General features: G+C 34.2%; 1 protein-coding gene across 3 annotated transcripts in view; it reads right to left on the reverse strand.

The window, feature by feature from the left end:
• Positions 1-14,367, reverse strand: part of SWT1 (SWT1 RNA endoribonuclease homolog) — a 93,106-nt gene that overhangs the window by 16,412 nt on the left and 62,327 nt on the right. For all 3 annotated transcript variants that reach the window (XM_060091140.1, XM_060091141.1, XM_060091142.1), the window contains exon 17: positions 3,066-3,132. In XM_060091140.1, coding sequence (XP_059947123.1) covers positions 3,066-3,132 — 67 coding nt within the window. The remainder of the gene's footprint in view (positions 1-3,065; positions 3,133-14,367) is intronic.

Here is a 14,367-nt window from a genome sequence, read left to right on the forward strand (position 1 = left end):
GACATTTTCTAAAGAAATGTGTTTTTCAGACTACTGAGGTCTAAGTATTTAAACTAATATGTTTAAGTTTATAAATATTATAATTCAGAGACAATTTACAACACTATAAATATAAAAGTCCTTCATCATACAAAAACTTGTTGTGGCACACATGTGGAGAACACACTGAAGGAATCCTGTATTTCTTGCGACTTACCACTGATTTTAGACAGTATTCTACTTAAGTTGAAAGGTAGAATCTGGAAATTTGTAGAAGGAAATTCTTTTTATCAGATTACTCAAGATATAATCTGGTGTCTAAGTTTTTAGAAATTCTGTATTAGTGAAGGGAAACTGAGACTATCTTCTATTCAATTTACTTTTAAAAATACTCAAGCTATTATTAGCCATATGCAGTTTTTTGATGAGGAAAAATGCTCCTACCCAGATTTAATTAACACTACTTTGAAGATTTATATCATGAAAGTCTTCTATAGATTTTAGGGTTTTGCTTATTTGCAAAAGTTCTATGAGCTTCCTCAGTATTTTCATAAGGTCACTGTATTTGTATAGAAAATTTTCCATTCACTGAAGGTTAAAAACACATAGTTTTTAAATATAACATTTGAAATGTATATAATCCTAAATTTTCACTTAAAATTAGGATTATATATTTATATACAATTTAATGTTATTTAATTATACATAATATTTACTATATTTAATGATTTATGAAATTGGTATATAATTGATGATTAATTTTTTAAGTACTTTATAATTTTTATTAAAAGAATCTTCCAAAAATGTTCTAAAATATACATTTAGAGTTAACTTATCGACCAGTCCAATTCCTATTTCTTTACATGTTCTGCCCTGGTCTCAAGGGCCTTTGATATTTTCACTATTGCCCCAACATCCTAGGACCTATAATGTATCCAAACTTAGGCCAGCAAATTTCAACAATCAACACTGCAGATCTTTGATCAGAAGATGAATGGAATAATCTATTCTCTATCAACTGCTAAGAAAAATCAGCTGAAGAACTGATTTTGAACCTGATATAATATGAATACAAAATAGTTTTTGAAGCCATTAGTAGATTTTTAGCAAAAAGTATCTAGATTTATCTTTACTTTAAAAAACAATCATCCACGTATATTTAGACACTTATCCCAGAACGTGGCTGGAGTGTAAGTGTGATGTGGCTCCAGGTTACAGCAGATGACTTATAAAGTAGGCAGTTAATCTACTACTAATAAAGGAAAACTGAAACACAAATTCATGACATACATCACAGGTTCTAGCCTGAAATATACCATTTCATTCTATTCATTAATTTTGATACAAGACATTCTAAATTACTCATATTGGGACATTTTAAATGACATTATTAAATATCATTTAATAACTCCCAGAAAACAAAGAGCTAAAAGATGCCTCCCCGTCAGTAAACGTTAGAGTTGTGATTGTAAATGGATTATGGAATTGGTGTCGTTAATTCTTAGCTGTACTATTTACAGTGAATGCCAAATATCAGAAATGACTATATTATTTTTAATTCTTAAAAAATCAAGATCAGAAGGCAAAGGTTAAGTATAAAAATAGCCAAACATCTTAAAAATTTTAAATGGTTGTATCACTGTTTATGATGTGAGACAAATATATCCAATGTAGTAACTGGTATTGGGGAGGAAGTTGTGCTAAGAGAAATACTTTCAAAATCTGGGACTCAGATCCACATATTCTTATAAATAGCAAGTTGGGTATTTTCTCCTAAGGCTCTCAGCAACAGAAAGCACTAAATCCAAAGAAGACCTATATATCAGATTTTTCCAGGATATGTGATTTTAAAATTGTCTCCATTGTTTCCACAAATATATTTTTATTGAATTTGAAATTCAGAAAGTATAAAGAAATAATTATTTCACTGAATCATCTCAAAAGAGATGATTTAAAAAGTACATGTAACTTTAAAAAAGTACATGTAAACAACCACTCTTTCCTTAAATAAAATAAGTAACACTTATTGAACACTTACTCTGTGCTTGGTACTGTTTGGAGCACTTTATATATATTAAGTTATTTAGTCTTTAAAGAATACCTGTAGTTTATCTACTTATGTTATTCCCATTTTACAGATGAGGCAACTGAGGCAAAGAGAATTAAATAACTCATCTAAGATCATACAGCTAATAGGCGGCAGAACCAACATTTGAACATGAGTAGTTTGACTTCAGAGTCTGTTCTTAGTCACTAGGTTCTTAATGTAAGACGTGGCATAAAAAAGTTAAATAAAGAGCTAAACGGGAATAAAAGTGAAGAAATATATTTAAAGAAGTTTGACTCCATAAGAAAAGTGACACATGAAAATATGTCATATTCCTTTATTTAGAGTATTTTAAAAATTAAACACACACACACTTAAAAAGAAAGAATATATGGGCACATGAGTAAAGAACTTTAGGCAAACAAAAACTTAAGATCAACAGAATACTTTCCTTGGATCAACAAGGATAAGAAAAGCATGCAGATTAATTTACAAAATACACTGGAGCCTCACGAGAACTTTAATTCCAGGGTCTATGCTGCTGCTATGGAGGAAACTAAATTATAGCTTTCTTTTTCAGTAATCAGTAGTTCTCAACTGGAGGTGGTTCTTCCTCCCTAGGGGCCATCTGGGTATGTGAGTGGGGTGCGGTGGGAAGGTATTTTTGCTTGTCACACTGACTGGGGGAGCTACTGGCATTTAGTATCTGAGGAGCAGAGATGTTAAAGCATCCTGCAATGTTTCACACAATGAAGAAATGACCTGTCCAAAATGCCAAAAGCACCCCTGATGAGAAACAATTCTGTGTTGGAGAAAGTGTATTATTATAGGTCTCTACTGTATGTTTTTACTTAGAGAATGAAAAAACAAAAAAACAAAAAAAACCTGACTATCACTGGCAAACTTCTGTGGCATTCAAGAATTTAAAGCAAATATCAATTAAATAGCATTTGATTACATTTTAGAACACCTATGTTTGTTTATATTAAAGCTTGATTATAATGGAAATATGATAAACATTTAAAAATATTTCTCCTACCTCATACTTGATTAGGAAGTTATAGAGGGTCTCAACATCTTGATAATCACTATTGGGTGCCAAAATCCTAAAAAATAAAATAAAAACAAAGGAGGGGGAATGAATGATTTAAGAAAAAACAATACCTTGAACTTTTCTCCCAGCACATATTCATACTGTGAGAGATACCTTATTGTATAATAAGCTTATTAAAATGTTTACAACCTTTTGGGGGTTTTATTTATCAATTACAGTTATAAAACCATGAGCTTATTTCAACAAATATCGATTATCAATTGATATCAAATATCAAATTATTAAAAGATTTTTGTTTGCTTATATTAATATTTACATCATCAGTTAATCAACAACCATTAGCATTCTAACATGAAATTATAGTTCACATTTTGAGTTACAATGATATAAATTTTTCAAAAGTTAGGTAGAAATGTGAAGTACCTTTACACTCCTTATCTTTTAAGCTGCAGATAAAGCTTAAAGATTTTCCACAAAAATATGCAACCAATCCAAGTGGACAACTGATATAAACTATCAAACACATAAAAAACAATCCTAATAAAGATTTTGTGTCTAAATTCAAATAATACTGTTTGAACTAACAGCATAGCAGTTGATGAAAAAGCATTAGTAACCAGACTATGTCAGTTGTTAGAAATAACACTGACTCATAAAAATAACATAAAAACAGGGCTTCCCTGGTGGCGCAATGGTTGAGAGTCTGCCTGCCGATGCAGGGGACATGGGTTCGTGCCCCGGTCCGGGAAGATCCCACATGCCGTGGAGCGGCTGGGCCCATGAGCCATGGCCGCTGAGCCTGCGCGGCCGGAGCCTGCGCTCCGCAACGGGAGAGGCCACAACAGTGAGAGGCCTGCGTACCATGAAAAAATAAAAATAATAATAAAAAAAAATAACATAAAAACAAAAAATGGAAACAAGAAATAAAAAGAAGGAAATGGAAGACCATGTTTCTCCCTCTAGCGGTAAAGTATTAATCCTCATTTTCTTATACTAAGTATTTTTTAAAATTCTTTCAAGATGATTTTTTTTTCTTTCGAAAAAAGGGAAAGAAAAGGAAAGCAGTCCTTTCATTATGGTAAAGTGGTTAAGAGCAATGTCTGCCTGGGTTCTGTGTTCTTGAGTGAGTTCTGTGCGACTTATTTTCCTTATGTGCTAAATGAGTATGGTGATAGTCTTTACTTCATAGGATTATAGTGACAATTAAACAAGTTACTGTAAAGTCTTTATAACAGTGTCTGATATACAACAAGTACTATATATATGTATATATAAAATAGTAACAACTATTACCATCTAATGCCTAATAGTCTCAAGCCACAGAATAAGTTCATGATGATTTAACTAATGAAAAATCAATCCACCCCAATTAATTCTTAAATTCCAAGTGCCTTTTAATTACAACAGTGTCTCTAGGTTCTCACATCCTTGCCAATGCTTGATGATGTCAGATATTAGAGTTAACTGATCTCAATAAACTTAATTAGATCTTTAAACAAGTTGGCCCTCATCAGACTTGTGGGAGAGCTTTGATAAATAATTTCTCAGGATATAGTCAAATTTTTAAATGGGTCATACTCTTTTGGAGGAGACACATACAGAATATCTTTAAGAACATACAAATACCTGCCTATGGGTCTTCCCTGGAGGTCCAGTGGTTAAAGCCTCTGTGCTCCCAATGCAAGGGGCACGGGTTTGATCCCTGGCTGGGGAGCTAAGATCCTGCATGCCTCACGGTGCAGCCAAAAAAAAAAAAACAAAGAAAAAAAATCTGCCTAAAAATGTTTCATAGAAAAAATTATTCTCCCAACAAGTAATATTAAGAGACAATCTCAATACTGAAAAAAAGAAAGAAAAAACAAGAGGATAAATACATTGGAGAGGGTCCATAATTTGTTTTCAAATATGAGAAGAAAGCTATATAGATAAGCTAAACCAATCTTCTAGAAAAGCAATGGAAAAATAGTGTGTTCCAACTTTGTAACCTAGTGTAAACATACTATAAGCAATGTAGAATAATTTACACCCATTCCTTTTTATAGCTTTGGAAATAATCCAAACTGTCCATAAAGAGGGTAAAAAAATAGATAAAACAAGATGTTTTACAAGAGAGGCTTATAAATTTCAGGCAAAGTACGCTCTTTGCCAGAGAATAAAGTTAATATTTCTCTGTCCTGAAATACTTTGCAAAGAAACTAGTTTTAGGTAAAATGTCATTTATCTATAGCAACAAGTCATAGCCATAGTATGAAATAAAGAAAACAATTACATCATCCTAGTTTTCCAATTAGCAAAAATTGAAAAAATTTTTAACTCCCAGCATGGTTTTATTTTTAAGTCTTACTGTTCAAGACTGTAAAACCATTTTTTAACAGTCTTACTGTTTATTTTTTTAACAGTCTTACTATTCACTCATTTTAACAATTCAGTGACTTTTATAAATAAATTTACTGAGATGTACAATGATGTACACTGTACAAACTTAAATACTTGATTATTTGACAAAATTATCACAGAATTATATTCTAACGAAAAAAGGCTTACTGAGATGTCAGCATCATTCACAAGTATATTACTATTATAATCAGAATAAAATTGTACATGTTATTTTTTAAAAGAAGGATACACATTATAGGATTTGTTATAAAATTTGCTACTCTTAAAAATGTTTTGATTCACTGTACAGTAGAAACACAGCACTGTAAAACAACTATACCCCAATTAAAAAAAATGTTTTGAGGTAAATTGAGCCCCAAAGAGACTAGACAATATTTATTAAAATACACTCAATTTAGGGTTGAATTTAGACTTCATTATGTCCAATGAACTTTGAGTTTATGAGAATGGAATTTGGCCTGGTATAAACAAAAACTTCCAACTTTTACTAACTAGAAGTACAGCTTGTTGAAAGTACACAAAAAATGAAATGGAGAAAAATGGTTTATGGACTTTCATGCCTTAGTAATTCCCCACACAAAAATTCTTGAGAGGTCAGCCTTCTCTATAGCTTTCTCATTTCTTTTTAAAATACCAGCACAAAGACAAAAGACTCTTAGAATGAAAGTCCTAAAATTACCCTTCAATGGCAACTTTTAAAAAGAATAATAGAAAGAATTAGTCCTTAGAGAAAATGGCCATTTTTTAATTTATAAATATATCCACATCTGTTTTTCAAGAGAAATTCATAACAGTCAGTAAGTATATATCAAATGCATAATATTCTCTCAAATGTATATGATACTAAGAGCTATGGAATATGAAAGAAAAAAGACATGGTTGCCTATCTTCAAGTTGTTATAATCTTGAAATTTCACTTTAGAATTTTGGAATCAGAATTAGGAAATAGACTGAAGTAGGATTTAACCTGCAGCTCGCAGATTATTTACAAACCAAGTTGATCAAGTTACCTACTTTTCTGTACCCCAGCTCCTCACCTGTGAAATGAGGAGAAAGTAGTATTTACTGAATAAGGTTATTATATGAAGTAAATAAAATAATGTATCTAAAATACCAAAATGTTTATTAGCACAATGCCTGGCACATGTCAATAAATATTAGGTGCTATGAAAACCAGTTTTCAGATGTAGAAACCAAGGCTCAAGGTTGTAAAAAACTTGCCCAAGATTACAGAGTGGTGGTGGGTACCTAAATCTCTATTGGTTTGACTCTGGAGTCCATGCTTTTTCCACTAATAAAAAAGGATAACCCTCACATCTTCTTGCCTTAAATGATTTTATGAAATCAAATGAAATAAAGTTCTTTAAAATCTTTTAAGAATTTCATATGTAAGCAAAAAAAACCTCTTTAATTTGCCTTGTATCAAATGCTTCTGGCAAACTATTCTGTGTATGTTCAAACACTAAATCTTTGTAGTTGTTATATCTTTTTCAAAACCACAGAGGAAGTCAGTAGCAGAACCAACAAGCCCTGACTCTTAACCATATAAGCACTTTGAGTTTTCTATTTATTTATGAGCAATTAACATTAAGTAAGCAACATGTTAATCTGAGTTAAACAAATTTCATTTCCATCTCATCAATATTAGATAAATATTAATGTATCTCATCAAGAAAAAAAGACTATGCTACTCAAAAATTTTAAAAAGAAATGAAAGTTAATATAATCTGACTAAAATTAAAAAATCAAATAATGCATTAAAATGGACTGATTTTTAAATAAGGATTTAAAAAATTGAAATAAAACTTTTCTCCTATATAGGAGAAATAAAGCACCAGACTCAGGAGTGGGGAAATAAGTCTAGAATATTCAAGTTTAATATCTAATTCTAGAAATTCAAAAGAAGAGAGAGCATATTCTTGGGTATTTATAAATCTTAACTTACAACCCACAGAACTGAATAAATTATGTTCCCTGCTGGCAAGGCAGTTTCACATTAATATAATATTTTAAATAGTTTTTCATGTTTGAAGAAAATTAAAAATAAGCTTAAAACTAATTATATGACTTATTTTACTTAGCATACTGTCCTCAGGATTCATCCATGTTGTAGCATATGTCAGAATTTCCTTCCTTTTTAAGGCTGAATAATATTCCATTGTTATCCATATACCGCATTTTGCTTATCTATTCATCTGTTGACAGACACGAGTTACTTTCATGTTTTACTTACTGTGAATAATGATGCTATGAACATAAGTATGTAAATATCTCTTTGACACTATAATTGCAGAACCAGCCCAAACTGGCCCTGCCCTGTATCTAACAAGATACTGAGTTGTTTTTCAGAGACAAAAAACCAAAACCACGAGTCATGTAGCCGAAGCACATGCAGAAGAGAAAATTTTGACCTCAAATAACACCTGGAACCAAAGTTTCTCCCCTCCAGAGAACCAAAGGACCGGATGTGACCAGAACCCTTTCAGAAGTGAAGGGTCCACTGTTCAGGAAGATCCAGTGCTGAAGCCCCTTTACCTAACCTTACCATAGATGGCCAAGTTCCAAAGCCCTCCAATGGAAACCTGCCCCACCAGGGCTCAAACCAACCTCTTCCCTTAACTCATGAAAGTTTGACCAAACCCCAGATTGATGAGACAGATTTGAGAGCCGTGCCTCCTTGTTTCCTTGCCGGTCAACCTCACAATAAAGTCTTTCCTTTTCTCAAAAGCTGGTGTCATAGTACTGGCTTGTATGCGAATTGGGCAGCAAGCCCTTTGTACAGTAACAAGACTTTATTTTCAATTCTTTTGTGTATATACCTGGAGTAGTCAAAATTATAGACAGGCAGAATGGTGGCTACCAGGGGCCAGAGAGGAAGCGTAAATGAGGAGTTACTATTTAATGGGAATAGAGTTTCAGTTATACAAGATGAAAAGAGTTATGGATATGGATGGCGGTGACATTTGTACAACATTATGAATGTATTTAATACCCCATTAATACATTTTTAAGAACACTTAAAAATGGTAACGGTAAATTTATTTTACATGTATTTTACTACAATAAAGAAGTTAGATTAAAAATATGTAATTAGGGCTTCCCTGGTGGCGCAGTGGTTAAGAATCTGCCTGCCAAGGCAGGGGACACGGGTTCGAGCCCTGGTCCGGGAAGATCTCACATGCCGTGGAGCAGCTAAGGCCGTGCGCCACAACTACTGAGCCTGTGCTCTGGAGCCCAAGAGCCACAGCTACTGAAGCCCATGTGCCTAGAGCCTGTGCTCCGCAACGAGAAGCCACCGCAATGTGAAGCCAGCGCGCTGCAACCAGAGAAAGCCCGCACGCAGCAACGAAGACCCAACACAGCCAAAAATAAAATAAATGAAATAAATAAATTTATTTTAAAAAAATACATAATTACATGAAGTAAAAATGTTTGTTTACATTATTTTAAAAACTCATTGTACACTCTCCAAAGCTAAGAACTGACTCAGAGCTTAAATTTTACTATGAATCAACTATTACATCTTTATTGAGGACAATATTTATTCAGCATCTACCAAGTGCCAGGGATGGAACAAATGCTGTCTCCTTTAATTTCTGCAATTTAATAAAGCAATTATTATAAACTCCATTTTATAGATTAGGAAACAAATACAAAAAAGGTTAATTAACATATCTAGGTGACAGAGATAGTAAATGAATGGAACTAGGATTCAACTTCAGATCATTCTGACCCTAGAGTTCTGTCCTTTTTCTTCTTCTTTTTTTAAAAAATAGTAGTTTGTATCTGCTACCCCCAAACTCCTAACTTATCCCTCCCCCACCTCTTTTCCCCTTTAATAACCATAAGTTTGTTTTTTATGTCTGTGAGTCTGTTTCTGTTTTGTAAATAAGTTCATTTGTATCATACTTTAGATTCCACATATAAGTCATATCATATGGTATTTGTCTTTCTCTGTCTGACTTATTTCACTTAGTATGATAATCTCTAGCTCCATCTATGTTCCTCTTATTTTAATACAGTGACATGCAAACTGAATTTTGCTGATGATGAATTTAAGTTGTATTACTGATAAACTGGGTGAAAATTTATCAAATTAACAATAGGATATACTCATCAGGAAAAGGGTATTGGATCTTAAGAGTACCTTTTTGGGAGTCTTTATTACAAGTAAAATTAAAATCATATGTTTTCTATAGTTAATTTGGTGAAATCAGCTATGCAAGTGGAAGATATCCATCAGCCCCAGATTTTAAAAGAACACCATATGCAATTAAAAAAGGTAAAAAGCAAAAAATAAAGTTAAGCAACTTAAACAAAATAAATTATTTTATGTTCCTGTTTCCCCTTTAGAGCAAAGAATTTTGTAGATATAGGTATTAAATGTAGGAACTTTGGACTAGTTTGGATACAATTAATAATTAAAATTTGATCTATTCAGAACACTGGAGATTTTTTTTTAAAGTTGGTGGTAGGAACAAGGAGAGTTTATAGGTAATTTTAATGACTACATCTGAAATTTAATTATAAAAGCAAATTCTACAGAAAGAAAATATCATTTAGATTAAGGAAAAGATTATACGGCTTACATGTGTGCTACACATAAACATACATACAATTAGAACATAATGGCAAATACTACAGCTTTCTGTTAATTTTGCAGAACGGTTAAAACACCCTATATCCATACACTTTCCACTAATTCTCTTATATGGGTCACCAGCCTCTTCCACCAATGTATTTTCAACATTGGCATTTAAGCATAAGGATATAATGATTATGATCATGGTCTCTGGACTCAGTCTGCTTGAGTTCAAATCACAGTTCTACCACTTTCCAGCTGAGTGGCATCAGGTATATTACTTTACTTCTCTGCACCTATGTTTCTCATGTATAACACGGACAATAACAGTACTTATCTCCTAGGACTGTTAAGAGGATTAAATGAGTTAATATATATAACATACTTGGAACAGTTCTTGGCTCAACAAAATGTTAGCTATTATTATTATTCTACCTCTTACCTTAAAAAACACCCCCAATTATCACTGTAGCTTATCAACTGAGAACTAAATAAATATTTAGTTCAAACCCTTTGGGGACTTGTTATCTCCTTGTAAAGTCTGTCCAGCAGTGAACTTTTATGTGATCCATATGAATGGTGACAATCTTCTCTCTTTAGTCTTGGATGTTGATGTAAACATCAAAAAGGAATTCCCGAAAAATGAAAGGCAAAGAAGATGGCCAATATGTAACCAATAACATTTTCAATCCCTAATTATTGCAATTAAGGTAAAGGTGGATCCAAACTCTAACAAAAACATGATTATTATCAATACAGAACATAATCTATAAAATATGATCTGAACATGGAGAAACAAAGGAACTATGCCCTACCCATTGGCTACCAACCAGATGACAGCATACTGTTTCACATTACCAGGATCCAGGAGCACCCCTAGAAATAAAAGGTGTTACTATGATCATCAGCTGCAGCCATATTACTGAACTTTGCTTAGCTGTGTTGGCCAAACCCAAATAAAACATGCATATTCCTAGTCTCAGTTTTATCTTTATGTGACTTCATATGAATTATGGGAACTGACATCAGTACTACTATTCCCACAAAGGTCATGGAAATGAACCTAAAATAGTTAGAATCTCTGACTGACGAAAAGACTGCTTGTGGTGGTATCAAAAATCCATCTCACTAATTAGGTTTAGTGTTCAATTAAAAGCCATCTTCAGAAAAATCTTAACTATGTTCACAAAGCAGCATATTCTTAGCTTAGCTAATGAGTCTATGATAAGGTGCAATCCAAGCCTCTGTCACATCTTCTTCTGTGATACACTGGTCAAGTACTGGATGGATGGCTCTTCATTCATAACTAAAGAAACATTTTTTTAGCAAAGGGATCTGGATTGGTCTAGTGAGGCTAGGTCAGAAGACCCTAGGATCCTATACCGTTATTCAGGAAATTCTGAAAAATGCCAGCCATCATGTGTCCCAAAAGTTTTATCACAACACTCCCAGTTTCCTCAAATCCAGCACTTATTTTTGTTATTGGGCCTTGGCTACTGTTATGGGCTGAACTGTGTTCCCCCCAAAATTCATATGTCAAAGCCCTAATCCCCAGTACCTCAGAATGTGACCATATTTGGAGATGCCTATAAAAAGGTGATTAAGTTAAAATGAGGCCATCAGGATGAGCCCTAATCCAATCTGACTGTCCTTATAAGAGGAACTCTGATATACAGAGACACCAAGGATGCACGTGCACAAAAGGATGATTATACGAAGAGGCAGCAAGAGGGCAGCCATCTGCAAGCCAAGGAGAGAGGCCTCAGAGGAAGCTAACCCAGCCAGCACCTTGATCTTGGACTTCAGCCTCCAGAACTGTGAGAAAGCAAATTATGCCACCCAAGTCTGTGGTATTTCCTTATGGCAGCCCTAGCAAATGAATACAGCTGACATTCCTAAATACTGGGGGCTCAGCTTTGAGGAGCCATGGTCCTCAAGGTTAGAAGCAAGATGGACCACTTCCCATAATGTGAGACTGTTGTGGAATTCATTGAGTAGTTAGCTGCCAAAGAACTACTTTGCTTTGCTTCGTAGCATTATGCTTCTTGCTAAAAGATAACCTTACTGCTCGAGACGGTGCTGCTGGAGGCCAGTTCCAGGCGTAGTACTAACAATGTACTGAAAGGGGCCAGAAGTATGAAAAACCAACTCATTTCTCTTCTACTTAGTGTTGAGGCTCCTATCGGGCTCAACGATGTCTTCACAATTTAGGTCTTCACAACTAGGTCTTCAGTGAGTCCTATGCCCACTACATGCCAGCTAAATCTGCATAAGACTCAATCACAGTTCCTCCTAATATTTTATGAATGTTATTTCCTAGCTGATTAATCACACCTCACTGCCAGGTACCTACTATCTTTCCATTGTAACATGGCAAATAAGACCTCTCTAGATCACAAGGGGCAGAGCCAAGATACGAGCTCACAGTGAAAGAAACAGAAGACTGAGTTAGCTTGTGCTCCCACCATTTAGTGCTGTAAGATCTCAATACATCCAACTGGGGCTGAGACACAATTTTATTGCTGCCTTATTATAAGCACACCTCACTATATATAGACATTGATAATAGATCAAAAACATTAGAGAAATGTTCTATTTAGAATAAATCTGGGGAAAAAATGTGAAGACAATAAAACTCTTTTGTAATACAAATACATTTAACTAATCAACACTGAAAGAGCTTTTAAAATGCATTAGACTTTTTATAAAAAGAAGGCAAACCAAATCAGGAGATACCACCTCACACCCATTAGGATGGTTATTTTTAAAAACACAGACAATAACAAGTATTGATGAGGATGTGGAGAAAATGGAAGCCTAGTGCACTGTTGGTGAGAATGTAAAATGGTATAACTGCTACGGAAAACAGTATGTGGTTCCTCAAAAAAATTAAAAAATAGGATTACCACATAATCCAGCAGTTCAACTTCTGGGTATGTACCCAAAAGAACTGAAAGCAAGGACTCAAAGAGATATCTGTATATCTTTGTTCACAGCAGCATTACTCATAATGGCCAAGGAGTAGAAGCAACCTAAATGTCCACCAACAGATGAATGGATAAACAGAATGTGGCATATATGTGGAACATTACTGAGCTTTAAAAAGGAAATTCTGGCTACAACAGGCTATAACATGGATGAACTTGGAAAACATTGTATTAAGTGAAATAAGTCTGTCACAAAAGGACAAATGTTGTATGATTCCATTTATAAGAGGGCAAATCCTAGCAGAAAGGCCTTTTTGAGGAACCAGAAGACTTCAGAATTACTGCAGTGAAGGGGTCAAGAATAACCTCATGTATTGTTATTACAAAATCACTGTCTTTGCTGTAACTCTGATGTTTATTGTGAATGGTTTTATCTTTTCATATATTGATATTATCTAAGAAACATTTACACTGGCTTGACTGTTTTCTCAAGGAAATCTGGAACACGGTCTCTTCTCCTGGCCTCATGACCTCCCGCAGTTTCACAACGTCCTTCTGCTGCCCCCACTTGTCCTACTGATGTTTAACGTCTGCCCCCACACTCTCATGAAACTGCCACCAACAAATTCACCAACGACTTCTATGTTGCTCAATCTAACAGACAGCGTTTTTTTTTTTTGGCCTCTCAGTAGTAACAAGACACTGTCAAAGATTCCTTCTCTTTTGGAACTCCTTCTTTCCTTGATTTTTTTTTTTTTTTTTTAAAACTTGGCCGAACCATGAGACTGGCAGGATCTTAGTTCCCCAACCGGGGATGGAACCCAGGCCCCAGCAGTGGGAGTGCCAAGTCCTAACCACTGGACCGCCAGGGAATTTCCAGATATTTGTGTTGCCAGTCTCTGGAACTTTTCAGTCTATCTTTCCGATAATTCAACTTCAGTCTGCTTTTACAGATCTGTAATAATAAATTGGGCTAATCCACCCTTGCTACATAGGCATGGCCAATTTAAAAAGGCAGGAGCACTCCAGCACTGTTCAAACAAGAATGTTTTGGATCTTTCATCCTGTTTCCTCCCTTGTCCTTTGTTCTCTACTCATTTCCAATGTGTTCCAGGTTTCTTTCTTATGCGTTTTTACCTCAAATTTCTAGCATCACATTTGCCCCTTGGGCTTAAGGATAGTTTCACATATCTTTATTATCCCTCTGGTACTACCTAAGATACCATGTGCACTCTTCTGCTAAAATAAATAACCATTGTTTTCCTTTCTCTTCTCAATCTTAGAAATACTGTTTCCAATCCAACTATGCATCGTAAATTCTAAGGCATTTCTAAAATACATATCTAATCCATTACAAAGTAAAAAATGTAAGCAAATGACA

The sequence above is a fragment of the Mesoplodon densirostris genome, chromosome 2 (assembly GCF_025265405.1).
Source record: "Mesoplodon densirostris isolate mMesDen1 chromosome 2, mMesDen1 primary haplotype, whole genome shotgun sequence".
NCBI lineage: Eukaryota > Metazoa > Chordata > Mammalia > Artiodactyla > Ziphiidae > Mesoplodon > Mesoplodon densirostris.